This window comes from Salmo salar, chromosome ssa07 (assembly GCF_905237065.1).
Source record: "Salmo salar chromosome ssa07, Ssal_v3.1, whole genome shotgun sequence".
NCBI lineage: Eukaryota > Metazoa > Chordata > Actinopteri > Salmoniformes > Salmonidae > Salmo > Salmo salar.
The window spans coordinates 49,582,885-49,602,370 of NC_059448.1; the positions used below are offsets into that span (position 1 = coordinate 49,582,885).

At 41.4% G+C, this 19,486-nt stretch overlaps 1 protein-coding gene across 2 annotated transcripts in view; it reads right to left on the bottom strand.

Moving 5' to 3' along the window:
- The window catches only part of LOC106609522 (ras association domain-containing protein 8), a 30,686-nt gene extending 11,915 nt beyond the window's left edge, over nucleotides 1–18,771 (bottom strand). Inside the window, exons 1-2 of one of the 2 annotated variants that reach the window (XM_014208440.2) lie at nucleotides 18,528–18,771; nucleotides 1,561–1,735 (exon numbers count right to left, since the gene is read on the bottom strand). In XM_014208440.2, the coding sequence (XP_014063915.1) occupies nucleotides 1,561–1,672 (112 nt within the window). In that variant the 5' untranslated portion in view covers nucleotides 1,673–1,735; nucleotides 18,528–18,771. Of the gene's footprint in view, nucleotides 1–1,560; nucleotides 1,752–18,527 lie in introns of both variants that reach the window. The other variant, XM_014208439.2, reaches the window with a different exon arrangement.
- Between the last annotated feature and the right edge of the window lie 715 nt (nucleotides 18,772–19,486).

A 19,486-nucleotide genomic window follows, 5' to 3' on the forward strand; every position in this document is an offset into this window, starting at 1 on the left:
AAAGAGTGAAATAATGATTTGATCAGATTAATTAATTGGAGCATTACTAAGTAATTGGGCTTAGATAACCAGTAGTCACACGGCAACGTTGTTTGCTATTTCTTGCCACATACCAGCCGGTGACCAGTTACATACAGACCAGTAGCTAGACTACACTCTGCAGTAGCAGCAGATTACAGACATCATCTACCATTGACTTTGTCATTGTTATTCCCTCCTGCATTCAGAAACACAGCCCCAACCCTAATCTGAACTCTGTACCTCCGCTAAGAATAGGGAAACTCTATGGAAGAACCATTCACAATTACCCCACTTGCTTTCAGACCCAGTTTATTGGGTGGGCACTGTGCAGAGTTTTCAGAGTAATGGGTTGTTTTTTCTAGGAAGAACCCAACAGGGATTTCTCTATTCAAATATAGGAGCAGTTGTTCAGTTCCCATTCATGCTAGGATTGGAGTAAGGCTCAATAAAATTCCTTGACCCAAATCTGTGTGTGTGTGTGTTCTGCTACAGTTAAGAGCACAAGCCACAGTCTTTCCCCTCTCAACAGCAGAACCCCTATGAAAGGAACACAGTCACTACAGTTGAATCTGGCTGAAGGCCTTTCACATCAAAGTACCCTGGGCCAGACAAAAGACTGAACACATACAAAAGAGGACCATAACTCCTGTACTGTTGATGAAAAGTCACAGCATTTAGCTGTTAGTCCTACAATCATGCACTTACTGTGCATGGATCACAATCGAATAGCATGTACAAATCCAATGGATTCATTTAACCCTTACATTTAACCCTTGCCAGTATGAACTGAAAACAGTATGAAATGACAGCAGTATGAAATGAAAACAGTATGAGCTGACAGCAGGGTATTGTCGGGCTGAGCCATACTCATGGCTGTACAGAACATCTCCATAATGCAAAAGAGGTGAACCTTTAAAAGTGGCTCCATGCTGGTTCTACAGCTATTTCTCCCTAGAAGCGGTGGGAACAGACAGCTTCTTTCAATCTTATTTTGTTGCCTCTACATGTGGGCTGAGGTAATAGCTTCTCATACATAAATGCGGTATCATTATGGGAACACAATCCAGTCATCATGTAGTTCTCCTCAGCAAGCATCTCAATGACATCTATGAATCATCCCACCACAGCTCATCTTGATTCTCTCAATCTCTGTTCACTCCCAGTCAACTCTCATCTTAATTCTCACAATCTCTGTTCACTCCCAGTCAACACTCATTTTGATTCTCACAATCTCTGTTTACTCCCAGGTCAACGCTCATCTTGATTCTCTGTTCACTCCCAGTCAACTCTAATCTTGGTGCACTCCACCATCTTTAGCATCTCTCAGAAACGGACTGTCAAATATGCTGCATGCACTGTGGATGCGTGTCCTGCAAAAGGATCCATTCTCACACGGAGTGTGGTAAGGCTTAAAGGGGTACAGTAGTTCACTTTAGTTTAATCTTACTTTCAATTTATCCCTTGAACTATCACTTTAATAAAAAAGAAAATTTTGGGGGGGGGGGGGATTGGACAATATTGCAGGATGGATTGACTCACCAATGGCCTGGGCCAGGGCAATGACCACCTCCTGGCACGTGGTGAGCTCTGTGACGCCACATACGATCCGCTGCACTCCATCCACCCACACTTTCAGCTCCATGGCTCTCATTGAGGGGGTGTCGTCATTCCTCCTCCACACAAAGGGGGCGCTACACAGGATCTCTCCAGCAGTCTATAGAACAGAGAGACTGTCAAATGCTGGGTTTACTATATTGCTCTGTGAGTTTACTGTATTCCAAAATGCACACACACAAACACTGAAATACAGAGACTCACAAACAATGCTAAATTATCCATCTTGCTCAGTAGGCCTAGCTTAAAAATGTACACATCAGAGGTTCTGGGAAATTGCAACTTTCTTGTGACTACCAGTGAGATGAGACAGCAAAGAAGATGCCAGTTCATTGATGCGAATTAAACCACTCAACATCGCCCGTATCGCTATCAAAACGGGGGGGGGCAGAAACCTTGCTCTCGTGTCTTATTGCTTTGTCATATTCCTCTCCCATTACTGCTACAGTCAACATTGGCAGCCATAGAGTTCCATAGAATCAGAGCATTGCATTTCCAAGCTGATGCAGGTTACATGGATAGAAAAAGGCTTATAAATGAAAACTGCACACTCTCAACAATTAGAAATCTGTTGCTGCACTACATGCACTTAAAAGCTACTTTAGGAGTCCCTCTGTAGCTACTACCAAGGACGAAGGAGAAACTTCAGCAGAAGTTCAGTTACAGTTTCTGGTTTTGAGGTACACATTTAATCATTGGAATAATCGGTTTAATGCAGTGTCTGACAGTCTGTCTCGAAGGCCCTATCTGACGATGGCGGTTCTATTTGGTAATGCCTACGGGAAAGCTTTCTCTGGTCGCTTGCATGAGGAACCCTTTAAACTGCTGACACAATCACCTTAGCTGAAAGGCAATCATTACAGACCTGGCAAGGCATCGGGCAGACGCAACAGTGCAGATCTGAACCGCCAGCCTCCCGGGCCAGGGAAACACAGATGCCCGGAGTTTAAGCGTAATTTTTTATCCCTCTCACGGAACGGCCCTCCGTTTTCCTGTTTCGTCCCATTATCCACTTTCTGATCCTTAACTCCCTAATGACACGTGAGGCGGCAACAGCTCCCTTGCCTCTTTAAGCATCTTCATCACACCTGCTGCCAACCTCACAACAATTCCCTGTCACGTTCCCTCTGGTTCGACACCATCCTGCCGCGGGTATCCCTCCGAGACGCCTCTGGTTACTGAGGCCTTCCCTGACTGAGCTAGCTGTTCAGGGGCACCACGCTATGTATACAGGCCTTTGGACTCCCGGAGGCAGTGTTGTGTTGCACTGGGAACTGGCAGAGTGATTTGTAACTATAGACAGTTACTGCAGAATCTCCAGGCCAGAGCCGCCTGGTAACTGGCTGTAAATAGGGCCATTCCCATGCTGCACACAGCCCAGGGGTAGGAGAGAGAGGTGCAGGCTGCCAGGTGTTAAGTGTTCACATGGAAATTGTATTTTGGGTGGCAGAGGAGGTAAGGATATGGGATTATATGATACAATGTAGAAGTATGGTGTTTTTCCAATCTAATAAATTCCATTCCTCAAGCATTTGATAAGATCATAAAAATACCCTTTGTGGAATACTGAGAAATATGGATTGGGGTATAGAATCTTTAACCACAGGACCTCTGAAGGCAGGGGCTGGGTGTCAGACTGAGGAGCTCCCTGTGAGATTCTCTCTCCATCCTCAACATCTGTCACGTGTTAAGTATAACTGAAACCACCCTTCTTCGACTGAGAGCCTCGATGGAAAAAGAAGCTTGACTACTAAGGATGAAATTATTTCACAAGGGTGAAATTGTGGTGTACATATTGGGCGGGGGAAGTAGACGGGGGTCCGGGGTGTCCTCCCAAAAATGCAAAACAAAGAGCAAATGTATCCAACAAATGTGTAGTCACAAGCTTGATGTAGTCATTGTGTGCTATGAATATGGGAACAAATACATCACTTTCTACTACTTTAACACACAAGTGAATTTGTCGCAATACTTTTGCTCCCCTAAAATGGGACTACGTACAAAAAGTGCTGTAATTTCTAAACGGTTCACCCGATATGGATTAAAATACTCTCAAATTAAAGCTGACAGTCTGCACATATGGAATTCCATAAGTGTTATTTCATAGTTTTGATGTCTTCACTATTATTCTACAATGTAGAAAATAGTACAAATAAACCCTTGAATGAGTAGGTGTCCAAACTTTTGACTGGTGCTGTATATTTTTTTATATGCTCTGATTCTATAGGATTGGCTGGCTGCCAATATTGACTGTTGCAGTAATGGGAGAGGAATATGACAAAGAAATTAGATACTAGAGCAGAGTTTCTCAGACTCGGTCCTGGGGCCCCATCTGGGTGCATATTTTGGTCTCCTTTGGCAGCACCCGTACACAGGGACTACAAAATGTATGAATTTGCATTTAGATCATAGTTATTTCTTCAATGCTAAAGTATTTGTTTGGGGTGAATATCAACAGTCATGGTTCTTTGGTGAATCATGTATAAATGTCATCTGACTCAGAAAACTCTTCAAAGTGGCTTTGTAGAAAACATCTGTCTTTCATCAGAATATTGATGTAACTTTGGATGCCTAATGCCTTAATAGATGTTATTGAACAATGTGAAATACATAATCAATTATCATCAACGTATCAAAATACGCTGTAATGATGACACAACATTGCTAATCAACTACAGTACTATACTGTTACTGTCTTAATGCCAATTGACACTCAATCATAGTTCTGACCCGAGTTGAACAAACAAAGACTACATACACACAATATTGTGTGTTCCTAATTACCAAGAGGACATGGTATGGACACATCTATGAGAATATTTGTGCTGAAGTTATTCGCCCCTCCATCGTAAGATTATCACTTAGTACTGGGTATTAGGCAACCTGATGCAAGCACTGCCTCAGAATTGGCAGTGGAGAAACTTGAGCCCTTGAGCGTCATTTAGCCTACTTACAGTGTTTGAATACTACACAGACTAATTAGTATAGCTACATGCATAAAACATTTGATAGTGTGTTTACCTTAATACCTCAATTCTGGTGGTACCACTACCAAATTCACTTTCAGTCAGGAGTGGGAAATCTGGACTTTTCTTCAGTACAGACCTACCTTGACCATAACTAAATCATGGCGCCAGTCTAAAGGGCAAGAGATTGTGAAGCACGATGAGCACATGGCTGAAGCCTGCTTTCCCTGACAGCTGAGGGGCTACTGTATCTACAGTTTACCCAGGAAGGGTGGCCGTCTGGCCTGGCCTCCACTGAAAACCTGGAGCTAAACTTAGGGTTCCCTTTAGCCTGGCCCTCTATTCAACATGCATTCTCTCCGTGCCTTGAAGACGGGGGGAGGGGAAGGACTCTACTGCACAGTAAGATCACAGAAGAGTGAAAGGTCGGCAGTTTTGCAAAGATTCGCAGGAGAGAAAACGTGAGAATAGAAGTGGCTGTGGTTGAGCCACATAATAAATTGTTATTTGATATCATGATGTTGCCTGTTATTAAGTTTAGTTATTTATTTAGTAAATAGGAAATCCAAATACTATACTAATCCATTAAAAGTACAGTTGATAAAATAAACAGATATTATTCCAGATTTTCCACTGGTAAAACCAAAGAGGAACCTGAGTGATAGACCAATGCACTACGGCGAGAACTTTAAAGCGTCCAAGGATGTGTTCACAGACGGGGGGGTTGTTCTAACAAGTGGTACACAAACAAAGAAGCATGCTGACGAGGGGACCGCCCACATTGGAAGCGCTGGCATGACTGGATGCAAACAATATCTCGCCATGGCAACTAGCCCCTGGATTTGTAAGGCCCCAACAACGCTGACCGGATTGGTTGGCTCAGCCCTGCGAAAGAACAAACACTCACTGGCAATTAGGAAATAATCCATGTTTTTCTGTCACTTCACATTTTTTCTACAATATGGTCAGAGTGGAGTGGACTAGACTATGGATAAGCATAAACTCTCTTTATCAAAGCTAGAGGTAACAGAGTTCCTCTGTGCAGGTTTTGTCTGGTTAAAATGAGTTTTTTAAACAATACAGGAGGGGAAAAGTGGTGCAGCGGATGACATTGAACATAATGACATCATTCAGCATTTTTACTCCATGTCAGCAATTGATGACCGTCACAGTTACATACTCATCACGCACACACACACACACACACACACACACACACACACACACACACACACACACACACACACACACACACACACACACACACACACACACACACACACACACACACACACACACACACACTTGCAGAATCATAGACAAAAACACAGCCACAGCAACGGACAATAAAAACAAAGCTACATTTTCTGGGCTGGCTTGGTGGGGTCTTGGTGTGAGTCTGATCCCCTAGAGGATATAGTTTGTAAGGGGCCGAACAGAGCCCTCTTGAAGCTAGAATCCGCAGTTGAAACAAAGTGTCACACCGCCTCGGTTTTGGTAAAAAGCTGAGGGATGGGCCTGGACGAATGTAACCACCCTCAAATTCATAGGGTTATGGATGCAAGGACTGACCACCCATGTTATAAACATTATAGTTTTAACCATGTTGAGGCTATACAGTGTTTGTTTACATTGGAGCAAAAAAGTGTATATCTTTGGTTATGATGGGGTAGGACAATTGAACTAAGCTCATGAGGCACTTCTAAGTTATATTCTTCAGGGATCAATGGGTGTCTTCAGAAAGATTTCATATCCCTTGACTTATTCCACATTTTGTTCTTACAGCCGGAATTTAAAATGGATAGATATAGATAATAGATTTTTTTCTCACCCATCTAAACACAGTTTCCTATAATGACAAAGTAAAAACATGTTTTCAGAAATGTTTGCAAATGTATTGACTATGAAATAAAGAAATATAAAATTTACACAAGTATCAATACATGTTAGAATCACCGTTAGAAGTGATTACAGCAGTGAATCTTTCTGAGGAAGTCTATAAGAGCATTGCACACCTGGATTGTACAACATTTGCAATTTTGTTATCCTGACAAACTCCCTTGTCCTTAACGATTACAAGCAACCCATAACATGATGCAGCCACCACTATGCTTGAAAATATGGAAAGTGGTTGTATTGGATTTACCCCAAACATAACACTTTGTATTCAGGACATAAAGTTAATTGCAGTATTACATTTACTGCCTTTTTTCCAAACAGGATGCATGTTTTGGAATATTTCCTTCTTTTCAATGTCAATTAAGTTAGTATTGTGGACAGTGGCATGTATTCATGAATGCCAAGGGAAGCCAGGATTCCCCCCAAAAATGTACCTATAAAAAAACAAATGAATTTATCTTTTGCCTCTCTGTGTTTCATAATTTTTCTACAATTCGCAAGAGTCTAAATGCATCTCACCAGAGAAAGGATCCGAGCGAGCGAAACAGCGCCCCTCTGCCTGTGTAGGCCATCTGTCTGATGCTGTCTGGTCAAAAATAGTATGACATTGTTGCCGCCGTAGCGTTGAATGCAAGGGAAGCCAGCGAGCATTTGGCCTCCCTTGATAGAAGAAAAGTATAAAATAATAGCCAATCAGCGTTGCGCTAAACTGAGTGAGCTCAAATATGAATGGTCCTGGCGCACCAAAAAAAAAAAGAGTGTGAAGGGAAGCCAGTTTGGATTTGACTTCACGCCTACACTCTTAGAAAAGAAAGGTGTTATCTAGAACCAAAAAGCATTCTTCGGCTGTCCCCATAGGAGAACCCTTTGAAGAGCCCCTTTTGGGTCCAGGTATAACCATTTTTGTTCCAGGTAGAACCCTTTTGGGTTCCACATAGAACCTTTTCCACAGAGGGTGGAAAAGGGTTCTATGTGGAGGAGTGCATCACATCGAGAGAAATTCGTGATTGACAGAAACAACTTGAATTGTTGCATCTTGTGTCGTTTTCCTGAATTAGTCATGGATGGAGGTAGGAATTTGGACTTGTGGTTTTACTTAATTCTCCATAATGGCCAATAATGGCGATTCTGATCCAACCATAAATGTATACATTGTGCCCCTGGACTGAGAGGATGGAAGTTCAATATGTAGATAGATGTAGAAGGCTAATGTTAACTAGCTAACATTGCCCATGAAAGGAAGTTAGGCTGGCGAGCAATCATTTTAGCAAGGTAGCCTAGGACAACAAAAAATAAAAGCATGTACTGTATGACAGAGGGTGAGGGTAGGCTGAGTCAACATGTTTTTTCTGCTCGCATGCTCGCACAAACACACAAAACAAAATCTGAACCATGGACAACCACATCAGATGTTGATTGGACTAAATATTTTTTTGTGTATTAGACTAAGCATAGGTGATTTGATGATGTTGAAATGTTGAAGTTGATGGTGCTGGAATATTGATGGTGCTGGAATAGTGGAGGCAGCTCCTGTTTTCTTTGCTACTTGCGGTAACACTCCATGGTTGTAAATCAATAGTTGTTAAGTAGTCTGAAAATTTCAGAAACAATTTGCTTGACCATGCTGTAGTTCATGCAACTGTTTTTTACATGCAATTTGCTTTGTGGACTTCACCGGACAGAGGTTGCTCCCTGGTTTTGTGATGAAACAAAAGTGTGGTTTAATTTATTCTACCACTGTGTCTTCTTATTGTCCCGGCCTTAGGCCTATATATCACGGCAGCAATGCATATGAACTAACAGGTTATAAAGCAAACAACGCAATTATCACAACACATAGGTTGCAATATGGCATTTTGTTCTGGCTTGGCTTCCCAGTGATTTTACCCACACACCGCTATCGACTGCGGAGTAACTACAATGTTGTTGATCCATCCTCCGTTTTCTCTGATCACACTCATTAAACTCTGTAGCTGTTTTAAAGTAACCATTGGCCTCATGGTGAAATCCCTGAGTGGTTTCCTTCCTCTCCAGCAACTGAGTTAGGAAGGACGCCTGTATCTTTGTAGTGGCTGAGTGTATTGATACACCATCCAAAGTGTAATTAATAACTTCACCATTATGTGTAGGCCAGTGACACAAAATCTCAATTTAATACATTTTAAACTCAGGGTGTAACACAACAAAATGTGGAAAAAGTCAAGGGGTGTGAATACTTTCTGAAGGCACTGTATATCTTTAATGTAGAAGTCCAAAAAATGGATGTAGCAAGTAAGGATTCTAGATGTCATTTACCAGCTCTCCATTGCAGAGAGTTTATCAGCCTAATTGTGCTGACATTTTTTGCCTGTATTTTATACTAATTGTTGGTATGGTGACGATGCCTTCATGCTTCTGAAACCAAGCCAAGGGAACTCTGTCCTTTGAAACAGCTAATAGAAATGTCAAAGTGGGTGGCTAGTCTTTCAAGTGTGAAAAACTGGAAATGTCAAGATTATACCTCAATTTTACCCTTGGATAAAGTGACATTTCATTTTGAAGCAAAGATGGTTTGGAATTAAAACGTGTAAAATGTCTGACTCATTCCACCAGAGCGAGAGGAAGGCCTAAACAGACGATTGATGTTAGGGTGCTGTACTGGAAATAAAATGGATAGTATTGTTGATTGGCAGTCGGCATCGTCAGTCATTTGTCAAATATCTCCATCCCCAACCGTTGCATTCTTCCCAAGACATGCCATATTCAACAGGTGAGATTTTCCCAGGTAAGCCCCTCAGCAGGAGGACCACAGACTTGTCCCACTCTCTGCCAGTCTAAAATTACATTTAATTTCACTTAATCTGACGCCAGTTTTACTGAGTACAGACGGATCCCCGGGCAGCCAAAATCACTTCATTTCCTGGTGACATACTGTAGGTTGGAATAATGAACCAGGCAGAGATGAACTACTATTGACCCAGTTCGGAGGCTGGGAAGCTAGCTGCAGATAGCAGGCATGGCATCGCAAACAACATGGCATTGGCAGAGGAGTTCCTAGGATGGGCTCGCCTGGAATTATATCACTGACATTTCCCAAAATGTCCCGAAAACTGGGTGTTTACAACACCTGTTACAACACCTTTTAACCACGTGACTGACATTTCTTACTTACAATACCTGAAACTTGAGCCTAGACTTACCTTTCCAGCAGCATATGCAGCTAATTTTGTTTTTAACTTATATAACAGGGAGCTTCACCAAACAGCCAGTTTTGGTCTCTCTCGTGCCCTTTAAGACCGATGGAGGAAGGAAGAAAGGAATTCAGCTCCTTTGGACCGAATCAGCTAGTCTGATCAGTAGTTCCAAATGCCTCACTGTCATCAGATTTTAAAGAGGTTCAGTTTATAATGAAGGCAGGCAAGGACGTTAAGTGAGCCTTCACATATGGTCAACTAATGTTAAAGCTGATGCTTAGTTTTAAAATTCATAGCGAGCCAATATGAGAAAAAAAAGGAAACGATATGCACTTTGCCACACAGAGAGCTGTCAGTTTTGTTAGAATCAGGGGAGATTATTATTAGTAGTAGATTGGTAGCCTTACACTCAGTTAAGAGAAGTTCATTTAAAGTCACCCAGTGAGGTTAATGAGGAAAAAATTTACTGCGCCGTTGTGGTGACTCACTGGGCACAGCGAGAGTCTATTTCCTGATCTCATTCAGCTGGAAATGACTGAGCAAATGCTGCTCCAAGAACAATTCTAGCCCTTAGCTGTTCATCTATAGTTGGAAAAGATTAACTTTCAAATCAATTGGGTTATATAGGCTTCAACAGTTTCCAAATATAAAATGACCTTCCCTAGTAGGCCTTTGCTTGACAGATCACAGGATGCTTGAATGAGCTCACTCAGATGTTGCGTAGTTGGACTGACAGGGTGGTACTGGCTAGTCTTGCTTGGCCAGATTTACTAGATGACTTTACCTGAAGATTGGAAGATTTTGCCTTTTGTTTTGGAAGGGTTCAGTACATGCTTAGAACATTGCGCTTTGGAAGGGTTGAGTACAAAGAAGAGACACATGGTAGAGCTCCACGTGACCAAGTGTGGCTGTCCAGATCTCTAACTCTGTCTGCTCTGAAGGGGGGGGGGGGGTACAGGATTAGTGCCTCATGGAATAATTGAAGGGAAAGACTGCAGCTTCTATTGAATCTCAATTTCAGCAGACCAGGGGTAGTTCAACAGGACACGATATGAAGTATCTTCAAGTTAAAACACAAAATGTGCCTTCTACTGATGCTGCTACTTATACAACAGTCTGGTGGTCTACTGTAGTCGGCAGACATTATCAAAACCATATCTTCCACTACTGATGACAATACCAGCGTAAAAACAAAATCGTTTTTTTAATCCGCATGTTTGGTTCATAACGTTTTTTTTTTTTAATAAATGCACAGCCGCCTTTTCCAGTTCTAAGGCCAACCTTAACCAAGAGGAATAGTCAACTAAGACACATGGCTAAATCAGCTCACTCTGTTGGTCACATGCTTAAATCCCATCACTCAGGATGGCGCTCCTAATCATCTTCCACTGCATCGCTCCTAGTGAGAAAATGTGGAGACTCAAAGGTTGAACATAAGCAGCTTGGGGAGAGCAATAAGCTGTTAACCCTGTAAGAAGAGGAGCTTATGTTGACAACAGGGGAAGGAGAAAGCCAAGTAGTAGTAAACAAGCCACAGCATGCAATCTGTCATGTGTTTTCACAAGTTCATCTGAGTTCTCAATAGTCCTTTTAGTAACGGTTGTAACAAGGCGCTCAATATTTAAACGGAATGTACAAAACATTAGGAACACCTGCTCTTTCCATTACATAGACTGACCAGGTGAATCCAGGTAAAAGCTATGATCCCTTATAGATGTCACTTGTTAAATGTATTTATATTTTATTTCACCTTTATTTAACCAGGTAGGCTAGTTGAGAACAAGTTCTCATTTACATCTGCGACCTGGCCAAGATAAAGCAAAGCAGTGCGACACAAACAACAACACAGAGTTACACATGGAATAAACAAGCGTACAGTCAATAACACAATATAAAAAAAGAAAGTCTATATACAGTGTGTGCAAATGGCGTGAGGAGGTAAGGCAATAAATAGGCCATAGTAGCGAAGTAATTACAATTTAGCAAATTAACACTGGAGTGATAGATTTGCAGATGATGATGTGCAAGTAGAAATACTGGTGTGCAAAAGAGCAGAAAAGTAAATAAAAACAATATGGGGATGAGGTAGGTAGATTGGATGGGCTATTTACAGATGGGCTATGTACAGCTGCAGGGATCGATTAGCTGCTCAGATAGCTGATGTTTAAGTTAGTGAGAGAAATAGAAGTCTCCAGCTTCAGCAATTTTTGCAATTCATTCCAGTCATCGGCAGCAGAGAACTGGAAGGCGGCCAAAGGAGGTGTTGGCTTTGGGGATGACCAGTGAGATATACCACTTCAATCCATGTAGATGAAGGAGGAGAAAGGTTAAAGAAGGATTTTTAAGCCTTGAGACAATTGAGACATGGATTGTGTATGTGTACCATTCAGAGGGTGAATGGGCAAGGTGCACCGGTTTGAGTGAGTCAAGAACTGCAACGCTGCTGGGTTTTTCACACACAACAGTTTCCTGTGTGTATCAAGAATGGTCCACCACCCATCGGACATCCAGCCAACTTGACACAACTGTGGGAAGCATTGGAGTCAACACGGGCCACCATCCCTGTGGCACGCATTCAACACTTTTGCGAGCCATCGGAAAGCTTCCCTGGTCTTTGTGGTTGAATCTGTGTTTGAAATTCACTGCATGACTGAGGGACCTTACAGATACTTGTTAGCCTAGATTCACAATTTGAATCAGCTATGTAGTGCTAGGTCAAAAAACAAAACGTGCACCCAGAGGGCTCCAGGACTGAGTTTGGGAAACACTGTCCTAGGCCACTATTGTGAGCATATTGTATAAGGAGGATTTCATGAGGGAGTTCAAGTAGGCTAGCAATTTGTGCTACTGTAAAACAGCATCTAGATCAGAGATTCCATGCATGGGTGAGAGGCAGGGGTTCACAATTCCTGTCCGGCTCGAGGACCACAGTATATGTCAGCTTTTCCACCTTGGCCTTTCACAGGCTAATTAAGACCTGGTGTGTAGACCCTCAAGACACACTAGTTGAAATAATAACTAGCTTAGCTAATAATTTGTTGCTATATGGAGTGTGTACCCTTTGTTTTACCTTTAAAAAATTTTATTTCATCCAAAAACAATGAGACCTAAACATGTGCAACCTTCCAACACTCCCCCAGCTATACTCGACAGAGAGGAGTTTTAGCCCATGTGCAATTTTCACTTTAAAATGTATGCCAAACAAAAACAAATGACTGCAAAGTTAAACGAAACAAAGAATTCTATGCACAAGGATTACTTTTAACAATTTCCACTGAAGATTTTACAAAAACACATTTACTTGAAGAACAGTGCAGTTGCAATGTTTGGCAACAGAATGACGGCACAGACAGGACAAACAGTCATTCTGTTACCAAACTTTGCATCTGCACTGTACTTCAAGTAAATGGGTTTTTGTCACATTTTCCGTGTATGTTGTTAAAAAGTAGTCCTCATTTCCTTGGTTTATTTTAGGGATGAACTTTAATTCCAACTGTGGGTCCTGGCAGGCAACCTGTAATTACAGCCTAGTGTATATACTCTAGCAATGAAATAAGATCCACGATTCTGGAGAAACATGCTCAGTCTCCCCACAGGGGGAAGAGGAGGTCTAGAGTGGGGGGAGTAAAGGTCTAATCCTGGGGGTCTCTCTTGATGTCTGAAGCTGCCTGAAAACAACTGTTTCTGCTCCACCCACTGTACAACCCTGGTAACCCCTCAAAGATGTTGGACCCTCTGACAATTTACATTTGTTTTAGTTAAAACACACACTATAAAAAGTACTTCATCCCCAAAACTGGTCTGCTCTTTTAGGTTTAGCAAAGGACGTTTTCTGGTGTCGTTTCATTCCAGCTGTACTGTATGCCTCCGTTCACCTCTTCCCAGCATTTTATTGGCAAGCAAATCCACCCGTATAATCCCAACAATGCCTCATTTCCTGTGATGCCACTCATCAGGTATGTCACCGTTAACAGGGATTCCATAAAACCTGTGTTTGTGTTGTTCACCGGCTGTGCTACAAGCATGAATACAGTCTCACAGTCCTTTACCTCACAGATTAGTATCAATCCTGAAAGAGCTTTGAACTGTTACACAATGTAAATTCACATCTAACACAGCCCCATACATGGACAGTGTATTGATGTAAGGAGATAGGTGCAGAAAAGTGCATGGAAGTTTGTCAGTGACAGTACAAACACGTGTTGGCATTTACAGTAGTCTGCTTGACTTCAGTGGGTTGTCTGTGTTTGATTGCACATTGTCATACCATGTAAATCATCCAGTAGCTGGTTGTTCACTTGTGAAGGGCAAAATAACCAAACCAAAATATATTGGACTGTTTTAAACCATAAGAGCACACAGCCACAATTTGAAAAGATGTGAGTGTTTGCTTCTTCTGAAACTTCTTTTACAACTTGTTGTTCCACTTTCAGTGGTTCTTTATTTTACGATAAGCCTATTATTTCCATTGCTTTAATAGGAAATTACCGGTATGTATATTCAAATGAACCCCAAAGAAACAAACAATGAATTGGTTATTGCATTGTGTGATTACCATTGTACCCTGTAACTTTTCAGTAAATACCTGGTAACTTATGTACCATGAAATAAAGTGCTAATCTAAATGTCCTTGGCAAGAAGCTCAATAGGGACTCAGACTCCAACTTGTTAGACAAACAGTCAGCAGAAAACAGAACTGCCACATCAAACAAAGAAATGAGACGGAAGGTTCAATTCAAACAAGCAGAATTTATGCTTTGGCCTGAAAAAAATATAATAAAATCACCACTGTCACATAAAATAGGTAAATGGTGAAATATTGCTGGTAAAATTCTTCATAAGTATTCATACCCCTTGACTTATTCCATAATTTTATGTGATACAGCCTGAATTCAAAATGGATAAAATAAATGTTTCCCCTCACCCATCTACATACAATATTCCATGATGACAAAGTGAAAACATATTTTTAGAAATGTTTGCAAATGTATTGAAAATGAAATACAGGAATATCTCGTTTACAGAAGTATTCACACCCCTGAGTCAATACACGTTAGAATCACTATAGACTCACAGCTGTAGTTGCTGTCATTCTGGGTAAGTCTCTAAGTGCCCGATTGCGACTTAGGAAATTATGCCTTTCTTACGCACGCCTTTCATACGCACTTCTTAGTAGTTGGTTTTCAGACTTACCTTATGAAGGTGCATAATGGGCTTTGCTGGCGTGGTTCCCTTGCGCGTGCTAAATAAATGTAATTGAACCGCTGAAAATCCTCCCACTTGCTAGCCAACAGATTTTCTCGTGGATTTTTCATTCAATAGGGTTTTCAATATATTTATCTTAAGCCATACATTTAAATACGGTGTACCATTAAATTTGAATTTTTTTCGGCAGACTCAATAAAATATATCTATAAAATAGGTTCAGAATATTAGGGGTCAATGAAAGAAAGGCATCGACAGTGCCTTCAGAAAGTATTCATACCCCTTGACTTATTCCACATTTTGTTGTGTTACAGACTGAGCTCAAAATTGATTAAATTGTTGTTGTTTTTCTCACCCATCTACACACAATTCCCCATAATGACAAAGTGAAAACAAGTTTTTAGACATTTTTGCAAAAGCATTGAAAATGAAATACAGAACATTTACGTAAGTATTCACACCAGATTCAATATTCAATAGTCTTTCTCTAAGAGCATTGCACACCTCGATTGTACAATATTCTTCAAGTTCTGTCAAGCTGGTTGTTGATCATTGCTAGACCGCAATTTTCAAGTCTTGCCATAGATTTTTAAGCGGATTTATGTCATATCTGTAACTAGGCCACTCAGGAACATTGAATGTCATCTTAATAAACAACCAGTGTGTATTGATACACCATCCAAAGTTCAATGAATAACTTCACCATGCTCAAAGGGATATTTAATGTCTGCTTTTTATTATTACCCCTCTACCCCTCTAAGATTGGAAAGCAGCTGCGGTCATCCCCCTCTTCAAAGGGGGGGACACTCTTGACCCAAACTGCTACAGACCTATATCTATCCTACCCTGCCTTTCTAAGGTCTTCGAAAGCCAAGTCAACAAACAGATTACCGACCATTTCGAATCCCACCGCACCTTCTTCGCTATGCAATCTGGTTTCAGAGCTGGTCATGGGTGCACCTCAGCCACGCTCAAGGTCCTAAACTATCTTAACCGCCATCGATAAGAAACAATACTGTGCAGCCGTATTCATTGACCTGGCCAAGGCTTTCGACTCTGTCAATCACCACATCCTCCTCGGCAGACTCAACAGTCTTGGTTTCTCAAATGATTGCCTCACCTGGTTCACCAACTACTTCTCTGATAGAGTTCAGTGTGTCAAATCGGAGGGCCTGTTGTCCGGACCTCTGGCAGTCTATGGGGGTGCCACAGGGTTCAATTCTTGGGCCGACTCTCTTCTCTGTATGCATCAGTGATGCCGCTCTTGCTGCTGGTGAGCCTCTGATCCACCTATACGCAGACGACACCATTCTGTATACTTCTGGCCCTTCTTTGGACACTGTGTTAACAACCCTCCAGACGAGCTTCAATGCCATACAACTCTCCTTCCGTGGCCTCCAACTGCTCTTAAATACAAGTAAAACTAAATGCATGCTCTTCAACTGATCGCTGCCTGCACCTGCCCGCCCGCCCGTCCAGCATCACTACTCTGGATGGTTCTGACTTAGAATATGTGGACAACTATAAATACCTAGGTGTCTGGTTAGACTGTAAACTCTCCTTCCAGACTCACATCAAACATCTCCAATCCAAAGTTAAATCTAGAATTGGCTTCCTATTTCGCAACAAAGCATCCTTCAATCAATCTGACAAACATACCCTCGTAAAACTGACCATCCTACCGATCCTCGACTTCGGCGATGTCATTTACAAAATAGCCTCCAATACCCTACTTAATAAATTGGATGCAGTCTATCACAGTGCCATCCGTTTTGTCACCAAAGCCCCATATACTACCCACCACTGCGACCTGTACGCTCTCGTTGGCTGGCCCTCGCTTCATACTCGTCGCCAAACCCACTGGCTCCAGGTCATCTACAAGACCCTGCTAGGTAAAGTCCCCCCTTATCTCAGCTCGCTGGTCACCATAGCAGCACCCACCTGTAGCACGCGCTCCAGCAGGTATATCTCACTGGTCACCCCCAAAGCCAATTCCTCCTTCGGCCGCCTCTCCTTCTAGTTCTCTGCTGCCAATGACTGGAGCGTACTACAAAAATCTCTGAAACTGGAAACACTTATCTACCTCACTAGCTTTAAGCACCAGCTGTCAGAGCAGCTCACAGATTACTGCACCTGTACATAGCCCATCTATAATTTAGCCCAAACAACTACCTCTTCCCCTACTGTATTTATTTATTTCGCTCCTTTGCACCCCATTATTTCTATTTCTACTTTGCACTTTCTTCCATGGCAAATCTACCAATGTTTTACTTGCTATATTGTATGTACTTCGCCACCATGGCCTTTTTTTGCCTTTACCTCCCTTATCTCACCTCATTTGCTCACATTGTATATAGACTTATTTTTCTACTGTATTATTGACTGTATGTAACTCTGTGTTGTTGAATGTGTCAAACTGCTTTGCTTTATCTTGGCCAGGTCGCAATTGTAAATGAGAACTTGTTCTCAACTTGCCTACCTGGTTAAATAAAGGTAAAAAAATATATATGTTAAATACCATTAGGTACTCTTTGTGAGGCATTGGAAAACCTCCCTGGTCTTTGTGGTTGAATCTGTGTTTGAAATTCACTGCTCGACTGAGGGTCCTTACAGATAATTGTATGTGTGGGGTACAGAGATGAGGGTAATCATTCAAAAATCATGATAACCACTATTAATCGCACACAGAGTGAGTCCATGCAACTTATAATGTGAATTGTTAAGCACATTTTTACTGCTGACATTTCAGCTTTTCATTTTTTATTCATTTGTAAAAATGTCTAAAAACATAATTCCCCTGACATTATGGGGTATTGCGCATAGGCCAGTGACACACAATCTCAATTTAATCAATTTTAAATTCAGGCTTTAACAACAAAATGTGGACAAGTCAAGGGGTGTGAATACTTTGTGAAGACACTGTAGATTCTTTCCAACATAGATGGTTCCAGAATTGGGAGAGAGCATGAATGTTATGGCACAGTACTGTAATTTAAACAAAGCCTTGTACATGAACATGATGACAGGTTTGATTGAATCCAACCCCTTGTGTCACACAGAACTTTCACATGGGCTGGAGCATTACACAAGAGTGCTAGTTGTTGGATACATTTATTAAAAAAAAGAATTGCTCAGCAATGTTTAATGTATATATATATATATATATATATATATATATATATATATATATATATATATATCATTTTCAGGTCCTGTTCACATGTTGAAGCGAGTTACAGTAGTGACCGCACGCGGTATTCTGCAACCAGTTCAGATAGTCCAGATATTTGTTTAGGTCACATAGCCTACTCAAGGGGGCCCTACATCCATAGGCTATTCAATTAGGGAAAATTCCCCTAATCCCATCTGGCAAAAATGTTTATGTGATCAGACTTTTTTTTTTTGGAACTCTAACTTAATATTTGAGGCCACCCAAACTGTATGTGGGTGTCTATTTCTCTTGGTGGAAATAACATAGATTAATTAATTTAGAGAGAATGAAAATGCATTGGCTATACCACAGGCAATTTTACATTTGCAGCTATAGGCACCATCATACTTGAGTTATGGTGGGCTCTTTTTTCGCTCTTAACGCTGTACTGCGAAGTGGCCTTCGCATTGACTGCGCCTATTGCAAAAATCCATTTACCTCTTTCCAGCCGCAGTCCTCTAAAAGTGTATGAAAAACTCCCCTCTTTCTCTGGTCCCACTCTGAATTCGCTCAGGCATTCAATCGGGTGATAGATAATTGTTCTCTGCAGTTTATTTTATCGCATAATCCAAAGGTTTATATATTGTGCAAATAGGCTACATAATTAAAGTTCGCACTCTGCATATCCACGCGTGTTTACTGCAATCTGTTGTAGGACATCTGATTCCAGCTCCTTTTTTGTGTAATGATGGCAACTGTAAGGGGACTTCTGGGTAAATTCACTTCTGGGTAAATTCCTTCAGCCTTCACAATAAAGGTTCCTCATATAACATTTAAAAAACGTTTACAATATTAAGCTATCTTCTCACCAGTCACCTAGTAGTTAAGCTTAAGTGGAGGAAATAAAGGTAGACTACACTTGCTGATACAGCTGTCTGCTTTAGATAGGGCTTCTGGGTAGATCCCTACTTTCATGGACGCACAATTCATTTGTTGCACAGTTCAATATGTTTTTGCAATACAACAAAATACAAATTACATTTTAATATGATAATGTAGCAATTAAATTGAGATTAAACTGCGACATGGACTCAAACTTAGGTCCCAGTATAGCTCTAAGGGTACGTAGCCTACAGTGGTGGCTGGTGGCACTAAAAATGGGGAGGACGGCTCTTTGTAATGGCTGGAACAGAATAAATGGAATGGTCTCAAACACATCAAACACCTGGCTTCTGTGTTCTCTTTGTCCGTTCACTCCATTCCATTCATTATTATAAGTCGTCCTCCCCTCATCAGCCTCCTCTGGTAGCCTACCCTTAGAACTAGAGGGACCTGAGTTTGAGTCCAGGGCGCAGGCTAGGATCGTTACACTACCCCACTTCTTTGGGATGTGCACAGAATGTATCAAAGTAAGCCTTAATTAAAAACATGGATTTCCTATAATTTACTAAGCAGTT